The sequence below is a fragment of the Dama dama genome, chromosome 33 (assembly GCF_033118175.1).
Source record: "Dama dama isolate Ldn47 chromosome 33, ASM3311817v1, whole genome shotgun sequence".
In the NCBI taxonomy this organism is placed as follows: Eukaryota; Metazoa; Chordata; class Mammalia; order Artiodactyla; family Cervidae; genus Dama; species Dama dama.
The window spans coordinates 7,793,698-7,813,579 of record NC_083713.1 but is presented as its reverse complement, the minus strand read 5'-3'; the positions used below and the strand labels follow the sequence as shown (position 1 = coordinate 7,813,579).

At 53.8% G+C, this 19,882-nt stretch overlaps 1 protein-coding gene across 5 annotated transcripts in view; it reads right to left on the bottom strand.

The window, feature by feature from the left end:
* LIMS2 (LIM zinc finger domain containing 2) overlaps positions 1 to 19,001 on the bottom strand; it is a 34,594-nt gene extending 15,593 nt beyond the window's left edge. Inside the window, exons 1-3 of one of the 5 annotated variants that reach the window (XM_061135218.1) lie at positions 18,881 to 19,001; positions 2,268 to 2,427; positions 156 to 222 (exon numbers count right to left, since the gene is read on the bottom strand). In XM_061135218.1, the coding sequence (XP_060991201.1) occupies positions 156 to 222; positions 2,268 to 2,427; positions 18,881 to 18,891 (238 nt within the window). In that variant the 5' untranslated portion in view covers positions 18,892 to 19,001. Of the gene's footprint in view, positions 1 to 155; positions 223 to 2,267; positions 2,428 to 6,989; positions 7,068 to 7,111; positions 7,359 to 7,735; positions 7,758 to 18,880 lie in introns of those variants that run through there. The other 4 variants (XM_061135220.1, XM_061135219.1, XM_061135217.1 and 1 more) reach the window with 4 other exon arrangements.
* Positions 19,002 to 19,882: the final 881 nt, after the last annotated feature.

Genomic DNA, 19,882 nt, shown 5'->3' with positions numbered 1-19,882 from the left:
CCACACTGGAGCCCGCCTGACTCTGCCTGGCCCCAGGGCGCCCTCCCCAGAGCTTGGGAAGGTGATGAGCACAGGGGTCCGAAGGCCACTGCTCAGAGAGACAGGGCTCCCTACTCTCCCATCCCCACTTCCCAGGCATATCATGGAATCCTTACCGCAGGACCCACAGCACGGAGCAAACAGCATCTGGAAGTCATGCTCGCAGTACTTCCGACCTTCGAACTACAAATGGGGCCAGCAGAGAAAGGACAAGGAAGGCACTGTCATCCTCTGAGCTGCACTGGTTGGTGGGGTGAGGACCTGCCCTTGGGGAGGCTGAATAAGCACCCTACTTTGTATACCTGCTACCACCACAGGAAGCATGGGTGGGGGACTTCCTGGAGGAGGTGATAAGGAGTGGAAAGATGGAAGGGGATGGGGATCCTCAGAAGAGGGATTTCCACACAGGGAGCAGTCAGCACAAGGCCTGAGGGCAGGACGGGATTACCCTGTCTGACTTGGGGAGAGTGCAGAGTGAGGGACCTCGAGGAAGCTGGCAACTCGGCAAGGCTGGCCCCTCAAAGGACCACCGCTGTTTGCTGAAGATCTTGGCCTTATTGGTCCCAGGGGCAGGCTTAGGGCTCCGGGTGGATGTTAATGCCAGGAAGCCCAGGGATCAAGGTTGACTTCTGTGTGTCCCTTGGCCCCGTTTCATGTGTGAGAGGTCCACTCCCCCAGGGGCCACAGAAGATCTAGGGAAGGGACCCGGAAGAAGAAGCACAGGAATGGGGTGCAACAGAGCACCCCGAGTCCTGCATGATGTCCCCATCTGTCTGGGCAAGGAGGACCCTTGCACTGGCCCCAAGCGTGGCCAACACCTACCTCTGCCTTCTCTTCCCTTGACAACTTTATCTGGTTTTCCCCTGTTCCCTAAGAGTGTCTTATTAAGCTGCACCTGGCTAGAGCCCTACGCAGCAGGGGCAGCGGGAATTTAAATCATCATAGGCACATCCACAGGGCCCTGTACCACTCCACCCCTTCACCCCACCTCCACCACTGGCCAGCAATTCTCAGGAGGCACCGTGGGGAACAGCAGCTCCTGTTCAGTCAGGTAGATCACACACCTCCCAGCCGTCTGTCAGCCAATCCCCTCAGCTTCAAAATCTAGCCAGCCTCTGAGCATTGCCATGGTGTGCCCTGAGGCAGCCTGGCAGCATTTGCCAATTTCTGTGGTGTAAATATTCCCACCGTGGTCAATTTGAAGCTACCAAAATGACGCTGAGGTGGAATTGAGAAGAGATGTCAGCAGCCACCACGGTACTGCATTTCCAGCACACAAGCACAGTAACATGTAGTGAAACGGAATAAAACAATTAGGAAGTGATGAGTTTTGAGTATCTGCTACTTTTATCTCATTGTATGTATACATCATTCAACTTTTAATAATGACTGTATTTAGCAACCAGCCTGCAGGATCGCTGAAAATTTAACAATCTGCTCTTGGGACCAAGGGCAGCTCAGCCCTTCCCTTCCATCTGGATTACCAAAGAAATAACTAGTCCCACCTGTTCTCCTAGCTTCTGTCCCCACCCCTGCACAGTCTCTCCTCCACATAGCAAGCAGAGAGGCCCTTTTCTACTGTCAGACAGACAGTATGGGTCCTGCCCCTCCCAGGATGAAGCCTAAGGCCCCATGAAGGCCTGCAGAGTTAAACAATTCTGCCTGCCCTCCCTCATCTTCTCCCGCCCCCTCTCATGTCCTCTGCTTCCATCACACCAGCCTCCTGCTGCTCCAAAACCCTCACACCCCAACCTCAGGGCCTTTGCGCTTGCTGTCCCCTCTGCTGAGAGCTCTTCCTGCAGGTACACACATGCTCCCTCACCTCCTTCAGGTCTGCTCAAACGTTACCTCCCTGCTCAGGCCCCCCCACCCCCACCCCCAGGATTCCTTATAACCTGAGCACTTAGCAGCATCAGGTATATGTTGGTTATGTTTACTGTCTGACCTCGGGGGCTCCCAGAGATGACAGGATGAACAGTGACTCCTTCAGCAGCACGCACACCAGGAGAGCATTGTTCACAAAGGTGAGGGCTGGGCCCCCGCGGGGTGGCCAGCAAGGTTCTGGGCTGGCAGGAGCACCACTCGGCCCAAGGCCCGGCACGTCTGCCAGTCTGTCACTGGAGGACCGTGGCCAGGCGAGGCCCGCAGGCTGCCAGAGGGCAGACCCCGAGCTGGGCCAGGGGCTTGGGCTCCGGGAAGCAGGGGCAAGGGTCAGGGAGCACGCTCACCTCGTAGAAGAGCCCCTCGGGGAAGGGCCGGAAGCACTGCGCGCACACGAAGCAGTGCTCGTGGTACAGCTCTCCATTGCTGTTGACGATCCGCTCGGCAGGGGCGAAGCGCGCCTGGCAGCGCTGGCACACGGCGTTGGCCAAGGCGCTGGACATGTTACTGCAGGAGAAAGGAACAGAGGTCAGGACCCGCGGGCCGCACTCGAGGGACACACCTTCTGGGGCGGAGCACAGCACCATCCTCACCCCAGGCTGGCCTTGGCACCGTGGAGACTCAGTCATGCAGTCGGCCCACGCTGCCCCACACCAGCTTGGGTCACCCCGTGTGGCTGTCACCCACCCCTGTGGCCACCGTGTGCCAAGGCCACGCCAGGTGCCAGCGTGTGCCAAGACGCAGTGGCCTTCCCAGATGACACCCCTGCCCAGCGTCTCCAGCTCACAGATGGACAGGCAGAGGCCTGGAGAGAGTGACCCCCCGAGGGCCACAGTGGGCAGAGGCAAAGCCGAGATTAGAACTAGCCCCTCACCCTGGAGCCCCATCTCTCCCCATACCCCGCAGCCCCCAGTGCCCTCTGTGGAGGCTCAGGCACAGGGCAGGCCATTGCTGGGCTCATGCCAGTCAGAGCAGTCAGGGCTCCAGTCCAGGCCCTCACTCGTGGTGCAGCAGGGGCTGGCCCGCGCTCTCTAAGCCCAGGCACCCAGCCAGAGAAGGACCCTAATCATGGCCATGACCGTGTGTTCTGGCCTTTAGATGCCGGACACACTAGCTCTCTGCAGGGTGCGCGGCCCACTGGAGGCTTGCAAAGGACAGTGTTGTGGTTGTCATTGTCACTGACCTGGCCCCCAAGCTACTCAGTCAGGGTGCTGGGCCATCTCTCAAGGCATCAAGGACACCCGGGAACCCTCCTGTGCCTCCTGTCTCCCACTCAGGGAACCAGAGTGTCTCGGGTACAGAGCATCATCCAGGCACAGGGGAGCAGCTTGGGGTTCACACCCTTATTTTATCCCCGAGGCCACCCTGCTTTTCTAAGGCTCAGAGAGATTGAGTAACTTGAGCAAACTCACAGAGCAGATGACAAAGTCCAAATGTGAACTCAGGCTGAACCGATTGCAATGGCTCTTTCCCCTGCGCCACGAGTTAGATTCATCCCTGCCCCACCCCCCTCCAAACACAAAACCACCCTACCAGGGAGAAGGTGAGACTGTGAATATTTGGGAATGGGAGCAGGATGGGGAGCGACTCTCCTCATCCACGTGGGCAACGGCTGTCCCTGGGGCAAGTGATGGCTGTCCTTACGGGAGGCGTGAAAGCCAAACTGAACACCAGGGGAAATCGCCACAGAGACACACTCTGGCTCCAGCCTAGGGCCTCGGCTCAGACAGGAGGAGGAACCTGGCGGTCAGCCACAAGAGCCTCTACAAATTCCCAGCACCCTAATGCCCGCAACCTTGACTGCAAGGCAGCAAACAGACTTTGTCTCTTGTCAACTCCGGTGGATTGTTGGTGGCTGCCGGGAAGGGTGGGCACAGAAGGGAGGGCAGGCTCAGCAAGGGGGATGCGACCAATCGGCCGTGTCATATAGACTCGTGCAGTGGCACAGCCCGTCTTTGGAGGACGTCTTTCCAGCCGGCTCCGCCTCCCGCCCTGCTGAACCCCACCCTTCTCTCAGGGCTCCAGCACTCAGAAGTCTCAAGTGACGCTGCTTGTGCTGGAGTCCCAGGAAGGAGGAGCCCGGAGGCGGGTGAGGGCTCTGCCTCTCAGGTGTAGACTGTGGACAGTGGGTCCAGCAAAAGGTGGCTGCCACAGACACAAGGGGAGCTGGGCTGGGGCATCCAGGCAGAACTTCCTCTCTGCTCTGCCAGAGGGACCCTCACGGCAGGAGAAGGGCCAGAAGACTCTTCAGCAAGCCCTGTCAGGCAAGCAGACCTCCGCCTGCCCTCAGGTATAGTTGGGGGACCAAAACCACCTCCCATGACCACATTTAGGCCAAAGGGGCGAGGAAGCAGGACAAAGGCAGGAGGGCTTGGGCAGAGCCCAAGTCGACAGGGAGGCTCCGCACGCAGCGGCTGCCACCTTCCTTTCCGGCTCACTGCTGGTCACCATAGAGGAACAGACAGGGCACAGACTGATCACCCAGGCCCCCAGGAGCTGGGCTGGACTCTGTCAACACAGGCACAGTTTCCTGTCCCAAGGACACCGTGAACCTGGAGGCCTTGTCTTCCCAAAACATACACCCAAGGTAGCTGGGAGGAAGTTCCAGTGCCTGGCCATGAACAAGACCTTGGCGGATCTTGGAGAAGTCAGAAATCAACAGGAAATCCTGTGACTCTGGGCCTGGAATTCCCCACCCAAAGAACTCAGAAAATGCAACCAAAACATGTATTCAAGTCCAGCCCCCGGCTTTCAGATTGTTCCAGACATCTGGACCCTGACCAAGTGAGTGCGCAGCAGGCCCATCACAAGTTTTCCCCTACAGAGCCCCGGCCTTGCCCCAGGGCAGACATTCGGAGACAGCATCTCCACATGATAGGCACAGCAGCTAGCCCCTAAGAGAGCGGCTGGCTTTGCACTGTGCCTGGGTCTACCCTGGTTGGGGCCCTAGGAGGCTCAGGTCAACAATTTTGCCGTCTGGTCCCTACACGCCTCTCAGGTAGGTGGGGCATGGGGGAGACCACCTACCTCCCGCCCTGCTGGTTGCCCCAGACTTCCATGTCTGCATCCCCATAGTCCTTGCTTGGGAAGAAAGCACTCCAACCCACTGACCAAAGACGGGGGATGAACAGACAAGCCCATGTGCCCTATAACTGGATCACAGCCCCATCAGAGACGATGCCAACTGTCCCCTGCAGTAGGCAGTCGCTCCGGGCTCAACCCCATGTGTTTAAATCCTGACAGCTCTAGCCACCAGTTGTGCCCCTGGAGAAAGGTACCAGCTCCCTGCAGTCTCGTTTCGTCATCCGCGAGCAGGTAGCCAGAGAAGCAGGAACTGCCCCTCAGAACTGAAGTAAAGAACTTGCTGCCTACAGCAGACAGCACGCGGAGCACAGGGCCAGGCAGGCCAAGCGCTGGATGAAAGAGCTGTTGTTTCCAGCAGCCCAGGGACCTCCCGCCCAGCCCAGCAGTGCTCCCTGCAAGACGGCAAAGGAGGGAGGCAGGCATTCCATGTCCTCCTTCACATTCTGCCTGAGAGCGGGGAGCACAGCCTGCTCAGTTAACATCAGGGAGACACCACCACCCCACCAGCACCTAGAAGCCAACCCCCTTGCTGGGGGCAGGGTGCAGGGGGCGGGCATGGAGACTCACCCACAGATGTGCACACTGCCTAAGATGAGCTAGGGCAGCCAGTGGGGCCAGAGGTAGGTGCTCACCCCACCCTGTCCCCCTCTCCAACCCTCCCCAGCATCCCCAAACACTCTCAGTCTTATACCCAACATAAAAGAATTTAATGCAAGACATCTGGAGCTCTAGCCTAGGGTGTGGTGGGCGGAGTCTTTTCTGAGCCAGGTCCTCATGAGAGGAGGTTGCTGGTTCCAGATAAGGAAAGTGACCTACCAAGAGGGTCAGAAACCTGTTGAGGTCACACGGGATTGGATCTGTGCTCTCTTGTCCCCTCAGCTCCTGGTGGCATCACGCAGGCACGACCATTCAAAACTCTGTTTTTCCTACAACCTCAGACCAACCTCCATTGCAGCCTCCCACCCACCCAACCCTAGGAAGCCAGCGAAAGGGCCTGGGCGCAGGCAGGGCCAGCCATAGGGGACTTTCCACACTCAAGGGTGAGTCAGTGTTGATGAGGCCAGGTCACAAGCCAGAAATTCAAGGCAATAGGAAGTTGAGGTTAGCATATGAACATGCGTGCATACATACGTGCATGTGTGGACCATTCCTGACGCCTGATCTTCACAATCAGCCCTGTCCTCCTTGCCTCTAGACCAAGTTCTTGTGCTGCATTCATACTATGAAACCAGCCTCCACAAAGGCCTCTGGCCCATCAGCGCCCTGTCACCCACTCCCTGCCCCATGGCTCCCTCCACTCACATCTAGGGTCATCCAGAGACCAACCGGTGAGGGTTCCTGTTCACTCGGGGACGTCACTTGGCCTCCCAAGCCCTGAGTTCCCACCGGAGCAGTGGGCTTATCCAGTTCCTGCCCTGGTGTGGCCCCTGGTGAGAGCCCTGCGACACTGGTGCAGACACAAGTCCGGCTGCAGCAGGAGTCGCGCGGGTGCATCTGTGCAGCCTCTGCTTCCCACGCCCCAGGCGACAGCCTCCCGCTTGCCGCGTTCTCACCCCCGAACGTCTCTGAGGGCTCACTCCCCTCCCATGCACCTCCAAGTGCTCTGTTGTCACCGCTGAGCATCAGCCTCTAAACCTCCTCTTCTCCCCGGGTCCTCCAGGTACCCCACCTCTGTGACTGCTGCTCTGCCTCATCCCTAAATCCCTACCCCCTTCCTCCCAACTTTCAAGTCCTCCCCCACACTCTGCGCCCACACCCCAGGGTTCCCACCTGCTGCTTTGATGCAAAAGACAACAAACCCACAGCCCCCACTGCTCTCTTGCCCCATTTTCTAGCAGATCTTTCCACCCAGGTGGCCCCTGAGATGCTGCAAAATCAAGGAGTCCAGGACCCCCTCCCCCAGCCCCACTCTCACTCGGAGGGCTCCACTATCTATGTGCCCTTCAGACTCTCTCCGCCCCAGATTAACTCATCCTCAGAGACACCTTGAGGTCCATCCTGAGCCCCAGAGGCTCCTGCTCCCAGTGCCAAAGGAAGCGTTCATCATTGGTCTAGCCCAGCATTTCTCCCCAGGATAGAGCAGTTCAGGCTTTTGAGTCAGTCCAACCTGGCTTCAAGTCACTGCTTAGCCCCTTTTATAGATGAGTGATGTCCAACAGGCTCCTTGACCGCTCAGTTCCATCCGCTAGAAAGCAGCCAAAAAGTTTGGAGGAGCCTGAAAGCGGTAGTGGCGGTTACTTCGACAACTTATCTGAGCGCCCCATCCTCAGCGCCCTGCCCGAGTGCTGATCCCAGATCAGTAACCCCGGCTGGATGAAGCCGCGCCTCGCCCGCACTCTGACCGCCAAGCCAGGCGCTGTCCCCACGCCCCGGGCTGCGGGCAGCCGGGCGGCCGCCGCCGTCGGAAGGGCCAGGCGGGGTGTCCGAGGAAAGGCCCGCGGCCGCAGCTTTCCGGCCATTGTCCCCCGTGCCCCTGCCCTGCCCCCCGGGCCACCTACCCTGGCGCCGCGGGCGGCGGGCTCTGCCGGTGCTGGCGCCGCCGGTATAGCCCCGACGCGGCGAGCGCGCCCAGCCGGGTGGCCATGGCACCGGCCTCCCTCCCTCCTGCCGCCCGCTCCGCCGGGTCGAGGGACCCCAGCCTTGGAGGGCAGGTGCGGCCGCGGGCAGCCACGAACGACCGGACACCGCGGCCAGGCACCCACCCCTCTGCACCGGAGCTCACGTTACGCACTGCGATCTCCAAAGGGCAGCGGAGTCAACTCCAAATAGAAAGGATATTGTTCCCGCCGCGGGGGCAGCGCAATGAAAGCTGAGGCTAGCAGGATTGGGTCTGGGCTGGGGAGGCGACAGGCTGGGAAGATCCCAACCAGCACAGAGGTGAGTCCACAGTGGCAGGGCAGGCTGCCTAGAGATTCCGGGCTGCCAGGAGTCTCCGAGGAAATCCTAGGCCCCCTGAAAGCGCTGACGATGGTATGTCCTCCTCTGAGGAGGGCAGTATGGACCTGAGCCAGCTTAGGAATCCTGCAGTCAAGAAGCTGATGAGGGATTCACACATGTGCCCACTTTCTGCCTTGGTCCCTTCCCTGAGAAAGTGCAGCCACCTAGGAGACCCAAGAGACCCAGCTTCCCTGATAGTTCAGCTGGTAAAGAATCTGCCTGCAATGCAGGAGACCCCAGTTCAATTCCTGGATCAGAAAGATCCTCTGGAGAAGGGATGGGCTCCTTACTCCAGTGTTTTTGGGCTTCCCTGATGGATCAGATGGCAAAGAATCTGCCTGCCATGTGGCAGACCTGGGTTGGATCCCTGGGTTGGGAAGATCCCCTGGAGGAGGGCATGGCAACCCACTACAGTATTCTTGCCTGGGAAATCCCTCGGACAGAGGAGCCTGGCGGGCTACAGTCCACGGTTGCAGAGTTGGACACGACTGAGCGACTAGGCACAGCACAGGAGACCCAGACCAGGGTAGCCTAGTCTCTGGACCTGGCCAACAAATAACCATCCACTCCAAAAGAAGTTCACACAGCCAAAACCTAGAGGGCATGCAGTCCCCCAGCTCTTCACAGAGCGCAGAAGCAGCAGGATCTGATGGAAAACCCCCAGGAAGGCATGGTTTCCATGCATTTCTACCTAAAGGTATTTATTGGTGGGGCTACTGTGATCTATGTGCAAACACCCACGACCAGCATCTGAACTGTGGCCACTGACAGCCAAGGAAGAGCCATGATCAGCATTTAATAAGGATCCACGGCACTCACAGAAATCTATCACAGTGATTCCATTTCCCTGAAAAACCTCTCTAGTGAGGTCAGAAAGCATGAGCAGTACCTTCCCCTGCCTTCCATCATTCCAGACAGCAGGATGCTGGTCTTCTGACACTGGGGAAGGAGGAGACTTTAGAGGGGATCCACCAGCACTCAGATGCCAGGCCTACACATCCAAGAACGAACATCACCCATTAAATTCAAACTCAAGGAAGTAAGTGCTCATTAACCACTCTGGGAGTCAACACCCAAACACAGCCAGGTGACTACAGTCATTGTGTGCAGTACAGTTTGTCAATACACCTTGATTCCAAAGGTAACAAGTACTGATCAATTCAATAAATATTTTCTTAAAGGTGGCACCAGGGGCTAAAAGGGCATAGAGAAGCTGAGCCTGGAGCCAACAAGTAGAAGGATCACCTCCTGCCTTCTGATTTAGAGCTGAATGCTTAAGAAAGCTAGGGTATAGAGTTTTCTTAGGGCAGCTTCAAGTTGATGGCCCAGGGCCTAGGCCCCTCTTACCAGCCTCCATTCAACCTGACCCGTATGGAAATTCTGATCTCTAGAGCCCAGAGCTCTCAGCCAGAGTCACAGTTACATTTAGTGAGGGAACATGTCCACAATGGTGGATAGACCTGGGAGGGAGGCTATAGCCACAGCTGTTTTGCACATCCTCATTTTCAATGAAGTTCAAGTCCAAGATTACCAAACACTAATTGATTCAACAAATATTTACTGTAAAAGGAGCACCAGAGGCTAGAAATTGAGAGAAGTTTAGTGACTGAATGAGTTCAAATCCCAAATCTCTGCATAGCCTTGTTTTCCAATTGTGCAGCCTCTCTTGCAGGGTGAGGGTGCCAGTTATGCAGGCCTCCCTGTCCAGCATTCTGGCTCCAGAGAACAGAGTTGTGAAAACATAGCAAAAATGATGTCAGCAAAAATGGCAGAATAAGGACCTCTGAAAGTCCGTCCTTCCGTAAAATCAATGAAGGATTTCCTTGGTGGCTCAGCAGTAAAGAATCCGCTGGCCAGTGCAGGAGACAGGGGTTCAATCCCTGGATTGGGACAATCCCCTGGGGAAGGAAATGGCAACCCACCCCAGTATCCTTGTCTGGGAAATCCCATGGACAGAGGAGCCTGGCAGGCTACAGTCCATGGGGTCGCAAAGTGTCAGACACAACTTAGGGACTAAACAACAACAAAAGCAATGAAAAAACTAGCAAAAACTGTCAGAGCCACCTTTTTCCGAACTCTATAAATTAACTAAAGACTTGCAGTAACCAGACAGCAAAAAAAAAAAAAAAAAAGAAAACAGCTGAGAAGACATATGGATGACCAAAAGGATGACATGAAAATATGCTCAATATATTATAATCATAATCATTAAGAAAATGCAAGTCAAAACCTCAATGAGATTATCACCTCTCACCTGTCAGAAAGGCTATTACCAAGAAGACAAGAAATAACAAGCATTGGTGAGGATGTGGGAAAAAAGGGACCTCTGCATACTGTTCAAGGGAATGTAAATTGATGCAGCCACCATGGAAACAGTATAGAGTTTCCTCAAAAAAAATTAAAAATAGAACTACAATATGATCCAGCAGTTCCACTTCTGGGCATTTACCTGAAGGAAACAAAAATACTAATTTGAAAAGATATACACACCCCTGTGTTCATTGCAGCATTATTTACAAAAGCCAAGCTATGGAAACAACCTAAAGTGTTCATTGATGGATGAATGGATAAAGCAGATGTGGTATATAAATGAAATGGAATACTATTTGGCCATAAAAAAGAACAAAGGGACTTCCCTGGTGCTTCAGCGGTTAAGAATCCACCTGCCAACACAGGGAGCACGGGTCTGATCCCTGGCCCAGGAGGATTCCACATGCCAAAGAGTAAGTAAGCCTGCGCGCCACAACTACTGAGTCCGCGCTCTACAGCTTGCAAGCCACAACCACTGAGCCCTCGAGCTGCAACTACTGAAGCCCCTGGGCCTAGAACCCATGCTCTGCAACAAGAAGCCACCACAATAAGAAGCTTGCACACCGCAGTGAAGAGCACCCCTCTCTCCCCAAAACGAGAGAAAGCCCCTGAGCAGCAATGAAGACTCAGTGCAGCAAAAAAAAAAAAAAAAAAAGAATGAAATCTTGCCATATGCAACAGTATGGATGAAACTTGAGGGTATTATGCTAAGTGAAATAAGTCAGAGAAAGAAAAATACTGCATGATCACACTTACATGTGGAATTTTATTTTTTTATTTATTTATTTTTACATATGGAATTTTAAAAATTAAAGCCCAGGTCAGACACAGAGAATAGATTGATGGCTACCAGAGGTGGGGGATGGGAAGTGGCCAAAATGGGTGAAGGGAATCAACAGTACAAAATTCCATTTGTAAGATAAATAAGTCATGGGGATGTAATGTACAGCAGGGTGACTATAGTTAATAATACTGTATTTTGTATTTGAAAGTTGCTAAGTTTCAAGAGAATAAGAGAATAAATCTTAAAAGTCCTCTCATCACAAGGAAAAAAATTTTATAATTATGATGTCAGGTGTTGACTTACTGTGGTGATCAATTCACAATATATACAAATATAAAATCATTATATTGCACATTTTCTAAAATTAATATTGTATTGCAATAAGAATAGATAAGCTAAAAAATAACTGGGAGGGAATAAAAGCAGAAAAAAAAAAAAGCTGAATCTTGGTAAGAACACTTTTATGGCATTTTAATTTATCTTAGTACCTTAATCCCCAATTCCTAACTCCAGAGCTACCCAGAAAAGTAACTGCCAACATTCCCAGTAATGGGGGAGAAGAGGGCTGAAATTCTTTCAAGGCTTCATTCCCAAAAGAATGACCTGGTCTTCCCTTGAAGATCACACTTGAAGGCTTTTCTTTATGTGACCTCAGTCGTACCAACCCAGTGCTGAAAGCCTCACCTAGGGATAGTTTTTCACATATATTACGATCATAAACACCTATGGTATCATTGTCACAGACAGTGGATAACAGTTGGGCAAACAGATGACTAACTTAAAGAAGCTTAAAAGGAAAAACCAAGGAATTAGATGTGCTTAGGAGCTCTGAAAAGAACTGACATATCCCTGGGAATCCAGAAAGCCATGCACATGCCCAGGGCTGTGTATGCTCAGGAGAGCCCTGAGAAGGTCCTAAGCTCTCACTTCTGACAGGTCCTGTTAGCTCTGTGCAGCAGGAAGTGAGAACTAAGGTGAGTTGTAAAATGCCTGGTTGGACGTTGAAATGTGCCTGAGAATACATTCAGGCCTTCAGTAAAAGCTGGGAGACATTGATTTTGTCAACTACAAATTTTGGCACTTGCCATAGGCACTTGCCACCTACCTCTCAGTTCAGTTCAGTCGCTCAGTCGTGTCCAATTCTTTGCGACTCCATGAATCGCAACTCTTCGCATGAGGTGGCCAAAGTACTGGAGTTTCAGCTTCAGCAACAGTCCTTCCAATGAACCCCCAGGACTGATCTCCTTTAGGATGGACTGGTTGGATCTGCTTGCAGTCCAAGGGACTCTCAAGAGTCTTCTCCAACACCATAGTTCAAAAGCATCAATTTTTCGGCGCTCAGCTTTCTTCACAGTCCAACTCTCATGTCCATGCATGACCACTGGAAAAATCATAGCTTTGACTAGACAGACCTTTGTTGGCAAAATAATGTCTCTGCTTTTAATATGCTATCTAGGTTGGTCATAACTTTCCTTCTAAGGAGTAAGCATCTTTTAATTTCATGGCTGCAGTCACCATCTGCGGTTTCCACTGTTTCCCCATCTATTTCCCATGAGGTGATGGGACCAGATGCCATGATCTTAGTTTTCTGAATGTTAAGCCGTAAGCCAACTTTTTCACTCTTCTCCTGCACTTTCATCAAGAGGCTTTTTAGTTCCTCTTCACTTTCTGCCATAAGGGTGGTGTCATCTGCATATCTGAGATTATTGATATTTCTCCTGGCAATCTTGATTCCAGCCTGTGCTTCTTCCAGCCCAGTGTTTCTCATGATGTACTCTGCATATAAGTGAAATAAGCAGGGTGACAGCCTTGATCTACTCCTTTTCCTATTTGGAACCAGTCTGTTGTTCCATGTCCGGTTCTAACTGTTGCTTCCTGACCTGCATACAGGTTTCTCAAGAGGCAGGTCAGGTGGTCTGGTATTCCCATCTCTTTCAGAATTTTCCACAGTTTATTGTGATTCACACAGTCGAAGGCTTTGGCATAGTCAATAAAGCAGAAATAGATGTTTTTCTGGCACTCTCTTGCTTTTTCAATGATCCAGCAGATATTGGCAATTTGATCTCTGGTTCCTCTGCCTTTTCTAAAACCAGCTTGAACATCTGGAAGTTCATGGTTCATGTATTGCTGAAGCCTGGCTTGGAGAATTTTGAGCATTACTTTACTAGCATGTGAGATGAGTGCAATTGTGCGGTAGTTTGAGCATTCTTTGGGATTGCCTTTCCTAGGGATTGGAATGAAAACTGACCTTTTCAAGTCCTGTGGCCACTGCTGAGTTTTCCAAATTTGCTGGCATATTGAGTGCAGCACTTCCACTGCATCATCTTTCAGGATTTGAAATAGCTCAACTGGAATTCCATCACATCCACTAGCTTTGTTTGTAGTGATGCTTTCTAAGGCCCACTTGACTTCACATTCCAGGATGTCTGGCTCTAGGTGAGTGATCACACCATTGTGATTATCTGGGTCGTGAAGATCTTTTTTGTACAGTTCTTCTGTGTATTCTTGCCAGCTCTTCTTAATATCTTCTGCTTCTGTTAGGTCCATACCATTTCTGTCCTTTATCAAATCCATCTTTGCATGAAATGTTCCCCTGGTATCTCTAATTTTCTTGAAGAGATCTCTAGTCTTTCCCATTCTGTTCTTTTCCTCTATTTCTTTGCATTGAGAAGGCCTTACAAATAGCTGTGAAAAGAAGTGAAGTGAAAAGCAAAGGAGAAAAGGAAAGATATTCCCACTTGAATGCAGAGTTCCAAAGAATAGCCAGGCGAGATAAGAAAGCCTTCCTCAGTGATCAATGCAAAGAAATAGAGGAAAACAACAGAAATGGACAAGGTAATCCTAAAATTCACATGGAAATAAATGCAAGGAACTCAGAATAGTTATTGAAAACAACTTGAAGAGGAACAGAAAACAGATAACGATAAGTGGAGAAAACGGAACCCTCAGACATTCTTGATGTGAATGTAAAATTGATGCAGTTACTTGGAAAACAGCTTGACAATTCCTCAGTTTAACATAAAGTTATTACAGGACCCCAAAATTCCACTGCTAGGTATATTCTCCAGATAGTAGAAAATATATGTAGGAATATTCACAGCAGCATTTATTCATAAGAGCCAAAAGTGGAAACAAAATCCACCACAAATGAATTATACAGATAAAATGTGGTTTATCCATATAAGGGCATATTATTTGGTCAAAAAAGGAACAAAGTACTGATTCATACAACAATGTAAATGAACCTTGAAAACATTATGCTAAATGAAAGAAGTTAGGCAGAAAAAAAAGAGGCCACCTAAGGTATGGCTCCATTTATATGAAACATCCAGAACAGGCAAACCTGTAGAGACAGAAAGCAGACTAGTGATGGCCAGGGGCTGGGGGAAGAAGGGATTAGCTGCAAATGGATTTCTTTTGGGGATGATGAAAATATTCAGAATTAGTGGTGATGGTTGCACAACCTGGTAAATATACTGTAAACCACTGACCTGCACACTCTGATAGTGAATTTCATGGTATGGGATTCATATCTCAAATGTTAAAGCAGCACACACATAGGGAAGAATGCAACTATGCTGCTTACTAAGAGAAAAGGACCCCAGAAGCAGCAGGAAGCTAGGAGGCGGGGTTGCTATCTCTTTCTGGGTGGTGAGTGCCATCCCCAAGGCAGCCAGTGATACCACCACAGCCTCTCTGCCAGAGCCAGTCTCACTGGGGGGCTGAAGACAACTCGCCCAGATTCTTTGGCATGGCTGAGATGAATGATAATTTCAACCTTCTTACCCCACAGGACATTTTGAGTGATTGTATTTTCTTACTGTGCATGTATGTTTGGTTTTATATACACATATATGAGACATCTCATCTTAGTGAGATACAGTCATCTCACGTTAGCATCTCATTAAGATCATCTTATTAGGTCATCTCGAATAAACAGTCATCATCCAAAATTCAGAAGATCTGAATAAACAGAACAAGAAGGACTGTTCAGGTGCCTCCCTCTGCTCCCCTCCCTCCCTCCCCCACCCCCCAGCAGAAATGAAGCCCTAAGGATGGTTTAAGTGTGACTGCACGTAGTCGGTGGGAGCAGAGAGCGGCCGTGTGACTGGAGAGGTAGGTCAGCCGCTGTGCAGCAAAAGCCCAGCCCCTCAACAAGCAGTATGCCAGCTCACAAGTGTTGAGTGCTCAGTTCTCAGGAATTCCGGGAACTGGTTCGCATCACCTTGGTAGCTTGAAGTGAGCCCAAGTAAGAGGTGTTACAGCACGGAACTGCACATACCCTATAGATCAGGCCCCATAGCACTCCCATGGCCAGCCAGAGAGGGGAGTCTCCACCAGAAGAAAAGGGAGGAGGTGAGGGCCCTGGGCGGGGCGCCCCCATCAGGCCCAGTCTGGGGCTCAGGGCCCAGCTGCACATCCCCTGTCACCTGCTTCACACTTTGCTTAAACCCCTGAGTCCATCACAGCCCCATGTGCTGTCCCAGGGGCTCTGGCTGCCACCCTAGCTGCTCCTTGGCAGGCTCCTCTGGGCATATTCCTGGGAAGGGTGGGGAACATCTGGGGGCACAGGTGGGGGGATGTGGTGGACAGGGGGAGGGGGCTGCCAGGTGTAAGGACAGGGATGCAGCAGCTCCACTCTGCACTGTACCAAGCATGGGGCCCGGCTGTGAGCTGGCAGCCTCTGTGGGTGTCAGTCATGTGGTAGGTGGGACTCCCCTCCAATAGGCCAAGCCACCGAGTCACAGCTGTGCGCACCCTGCCCCAGGCTCCCTCCGGAGGACAGCCGCTGACAGGTCAGGTCCCTGGGCAGGGGAGGTAACCCGCCCAAGGGTGGAAAACGTTGACGTCAAAGGTCCCTTCAACTGGGACAAAGACACAGTGTTTTTAAGTCCAGAGTTCTCGGGGCTGCAGCCAGGGCTGAGCCTCTTCCCACAGCATGGAGGCTCCCTAAATAACCACGCCCATGTCCCAGGCTCACTCACTCTTCTGGCCTAGCTCAGCCCTCTCCTGGGCTACAGGCCCTCATGTCCAGTCTCAGGGTTTCCCCCAAGACTTACCGCTTCTCTCCAAATGCTTCATGGCCCAACTAGCTCTGTGTCCGCTCCCACACCTGCCCCCACAAACTGGGCACCTGCCCTGGGTCCAAACTCCCCCTCCCAGGCCCCCTGAATACCCCTCCTCCTCTCTAGCCCCATGACTGCCAAGGAGAGGCTTCGTTTCCTTCCCTGTCTCTTCCTCAGCAGCCCCTCTGCTAACAGTACTCGGAGGAGTAGTTCCAAAGTGCCCAGGCACGCATGTCACTCCAGGTCACTTCAGCAGCTCCCCCACTGACCTCCCTCTTGTCTTGCCTGCTTGGAGGGCGGGGCTTTACACCGTTGGCAGGGAGAGCCCAGAAGGTGCAGGAGGTATACACAAGGAGAGCGTAATTTCCAAAAATCAGTCTGGTCTTGGCAGTAAGGGATGATGTGGGGAAGACCAGCATCCAGGTGTGAGAACTGCCCTGGCATCTCATGGGGGTAGTGGATGTGTAGAGGGAATGGTGTCATGAAACAGAATGAAAATGAAACTCCACAGCTTCTGGGACAGGAAAAACCTCACCCACCCCAACAACTGGTCGGGTGTCCATTCCTCTGCCAGGCTGGCCCCTGTGCCTGTGTGTGGAAGAGGGGTCAGCCAGACCTGGCATGGGTGCTACCTGTGGTAGGCCAGCTTCAAAGGAGGATGGGGACATGGGCTCACAGACCACTCACAGCTCGTGAAAAACAAAAGAGCAGAAGAATACCCAAGAAAAGAAAACCACCAAAATGTTACTGAGGGCATTTCTGAAGAGTGGAACCACAGGCTATTTTCTTTCTTCCTTTCTTTCTTTTAATGTTTCTATTCCCTCTTTGTTTCTGGGTTTTTCCTAGTGAGGGAATGGAAGTATTAGCTGCTCAGTCGTGTCCAGCTCTTTGCAACCTCAGTGGACTGCAGCCCACCAGGCTCCTCTGTCCAGAGAATTCTTCAGGCAGGAATACTGGAGTGGATAGCCACTCCCCTCTCCAGGGGATCTTCCTGACCCAGGGATAGAACCCGGATCTCCCACATTGCAGGCAGATTCTTTACTGTCTAAGGCACCAGGGGAGCCCCTAACTCTCTAAGATGAGCAGTTTTACTTTTAACCCAACTCAGTGTTTTCCAAGGCTCACTGCAGTCCCTGTGTCATTTGATGACTAGCATCTTTCGGGCTCAGGGTGCCCACTGGAGCTGGGCAGCAGCTGGAGCAGGCTGGCCCCTGTTCCCACCCTTGCCTGCATTCCCAGCTTCTCTTGCTGGGCTGTCCTCTGGCCAAGTTGATTCCCATCCCCCCCCCCCTTTCCCTGGAAGGCCCCCGGGCTTCAGGGGGGAAAGAATTCCTGCTGAGGGAACAGAGCTGCTTCTGGGTTTCTGCCTCTCCCCACCCCAGGGCATCAGAGCTGAAGCTACTATGGAAGCTGACAACATGCAGCTTGGCCTTACACGATCTCCGCTGTGCCTGGAAAACCACCTGTCACGCATCCCAGCCCCACATCAACACCTGTCTGTCGCTGCTCCTGATTCTGTCCCTGTTCTCTCTCCCTTTTTTCCTCGGGAGCTTACAGGGTGGGGAATGAGGCAGCTGGCAGGGGTGCCCTGCGAGGGACAGGAAGGCAAGGGCACACTTGGCAGGGTGAGCACTGGGAGCGGGCTTTGTCGGCAGACCTGGGCTGGGGCGGGAGGTCTGGGACGTGGGCAGTAAACCGCATGTGAAGCACAGGATTCCCCAGAAAACAGGATCTGTGCTGGCTCCTGGGACTGCCCTAGGACTCCAGGCCATAGCCTTCCTGGTGATCTGTGTGACCCTGAAGGCTGGGTGACTGCCCTGCACATCACCTAAGTTTTGGGGCCACCTCTCTGCCCTCTGTGGCTGCTCCCCATTTCTGGGTACTGCCTCTCCAAGCTCCTTTCCCCAGCAAAGCCACGGGGTCCCCTCCAGCCTCCAGCCCCAAGCCAAGGGGGTCATAAAAAAGAGCATCCTCCTCCAAGGGCTTGGCTAAAAGGGGGCCTGTGGGCCTCAGAGACCAGCCCCTCCCACCCCTGAGTCATGCATGTGTACCCAGCCAGGTTCCAGAAAGGGTTGCGGGGGCCAGCACTGGCCAGACACTGGTGGACGTGTGACTGGCCTGGTGAGTCACTTGGCCTATGTGGCATCAGTCATCTCATCTGTGAAATGGCCACATGGGATATAAAAGTGGAAACCGGGCCAGGCCTGGGGGAGTTTCTTGGGTTCAACCCATCCCTGTGCAGCCTGTGTTTGGGGGCAGGTCTGGCTAGGTCCCCAGACAGACCGTTTACCATTTTTACCACCCCCATCTTACAGAGCAGGAAACAGAGGCTCCAGAGGTGAGCTGTCACCAGGATCACCCAGCTAGCGGGCGGGGAAGCCGGTGGGAGCCGACCGCCGGGGTTTTGACGCCGTGCCTTTCTGTTGGTAGTGACCTTGAGCAAGTCCCTGGCCCCTCGGAGCGCTGGTTCTCGGGAGCAGGGGGCGGGTGTGGTAATGGCTCCAACGTCCGAGAAAGGACAGACCCTTCACCTGCCGCTGCCCGGGGCCGGCCAGAGGGCTGGACGCGCGGGAGCGGGGCGGGCGTCCCTGACCTGACCAGCGCTGCCACCCGGGGAGGGGTAGAGGTGGAGGGGCCGGGGCCTGGTGAGGCCCGGGTGCCCGCAGGGGTCTGGGCTGGCCGGGGTCCCGTCCCGCAGCCCCGCCCAGCCTGGAGCCCCAGGCGCCCCCTCCCGGGCCCACGGCGCCCACCACCCAGGGGCGCGGGGAGCGGCAGTTACCTTCCAGTCATGATGGCTGCGCACGCCGGACCCGGGCCGTCTCGGGACCCCTAGGCCGCCGCCGCCGCCGCAGCTAGCCGAGCGCGCGCCGGCAGGTCCGCGCCCAGAGCGAGGAGACGCCCAAAAAAGGCAGGAGCCGCTCCGCCCGCGGCCCGCCCCGCCCAGCGCGCCGAGCCGGAGGGGGGCTCGCTCTGGAGCGCAGCGGGGGTGGGCCCGCCGTGCGCAGGAGGTGGGGGTGCGGGAGGCGGGGGCGAGGCGGTGGGCGCAGTGCGCTGGAGGGCGGGGAGGGGGCGCCGCGCCCCGCGCGCAGCCTCGCCTCTGGGGACACCCGAACACGGCCTGCGGAGCGCGCGGGTCACGTCCTCCCCGCCGGCTTCGCTGGCCACCTCCCGGATTCCCGGCATAGCTTTCCTTTAAAAGGGAGTGAAGTTAAAATAAACACGAACAAGCCCCCTGGCCCCGCGGGGGCGCCCCGCCCGGAGCTGTCCCCGCCCCGGCTGTCCCGGGCTGCCCTGGAACGCGAACACGTGCGGGGGAGGGAGCAACGGGGGAGAGATGCTGAAGCCACCTCCTCGCTGGTCCCCAACCCCGAGTCCCCGCTGCGGCCCCGGGCAGGAGAAGGGGTCACCTTCACGCTTTAATTCTGCAGACAGACGTATCTGGACACCGACTCCCTCCCGGGGCACTGGGGACTCCCAGTCCACGAAGTCCAGCTTCCAGGAAAGTCAAGGTCGAGGGGCGCGCCCTTTGAGTCAGGAGCCTGATTCTGCATACTTACAAGGCCAGTGCCCTCCCCCGGAGATACCCAAGTCATCCGAGTCTGTGAGCAGCCCCCTAACCTAGCAGAAGTTACTCTATAAAAAGATGAACCAAACGCAGAAGTTGAGGAGAACCAAGGAAAGCTAGAGAGGAGTCATTAAACTGACCTGTAGAAATATAAAAATTTAGGGAACATATTCTGAATAAAAATGTGAAATAAACAAAACCTTTACTCCACCTAAA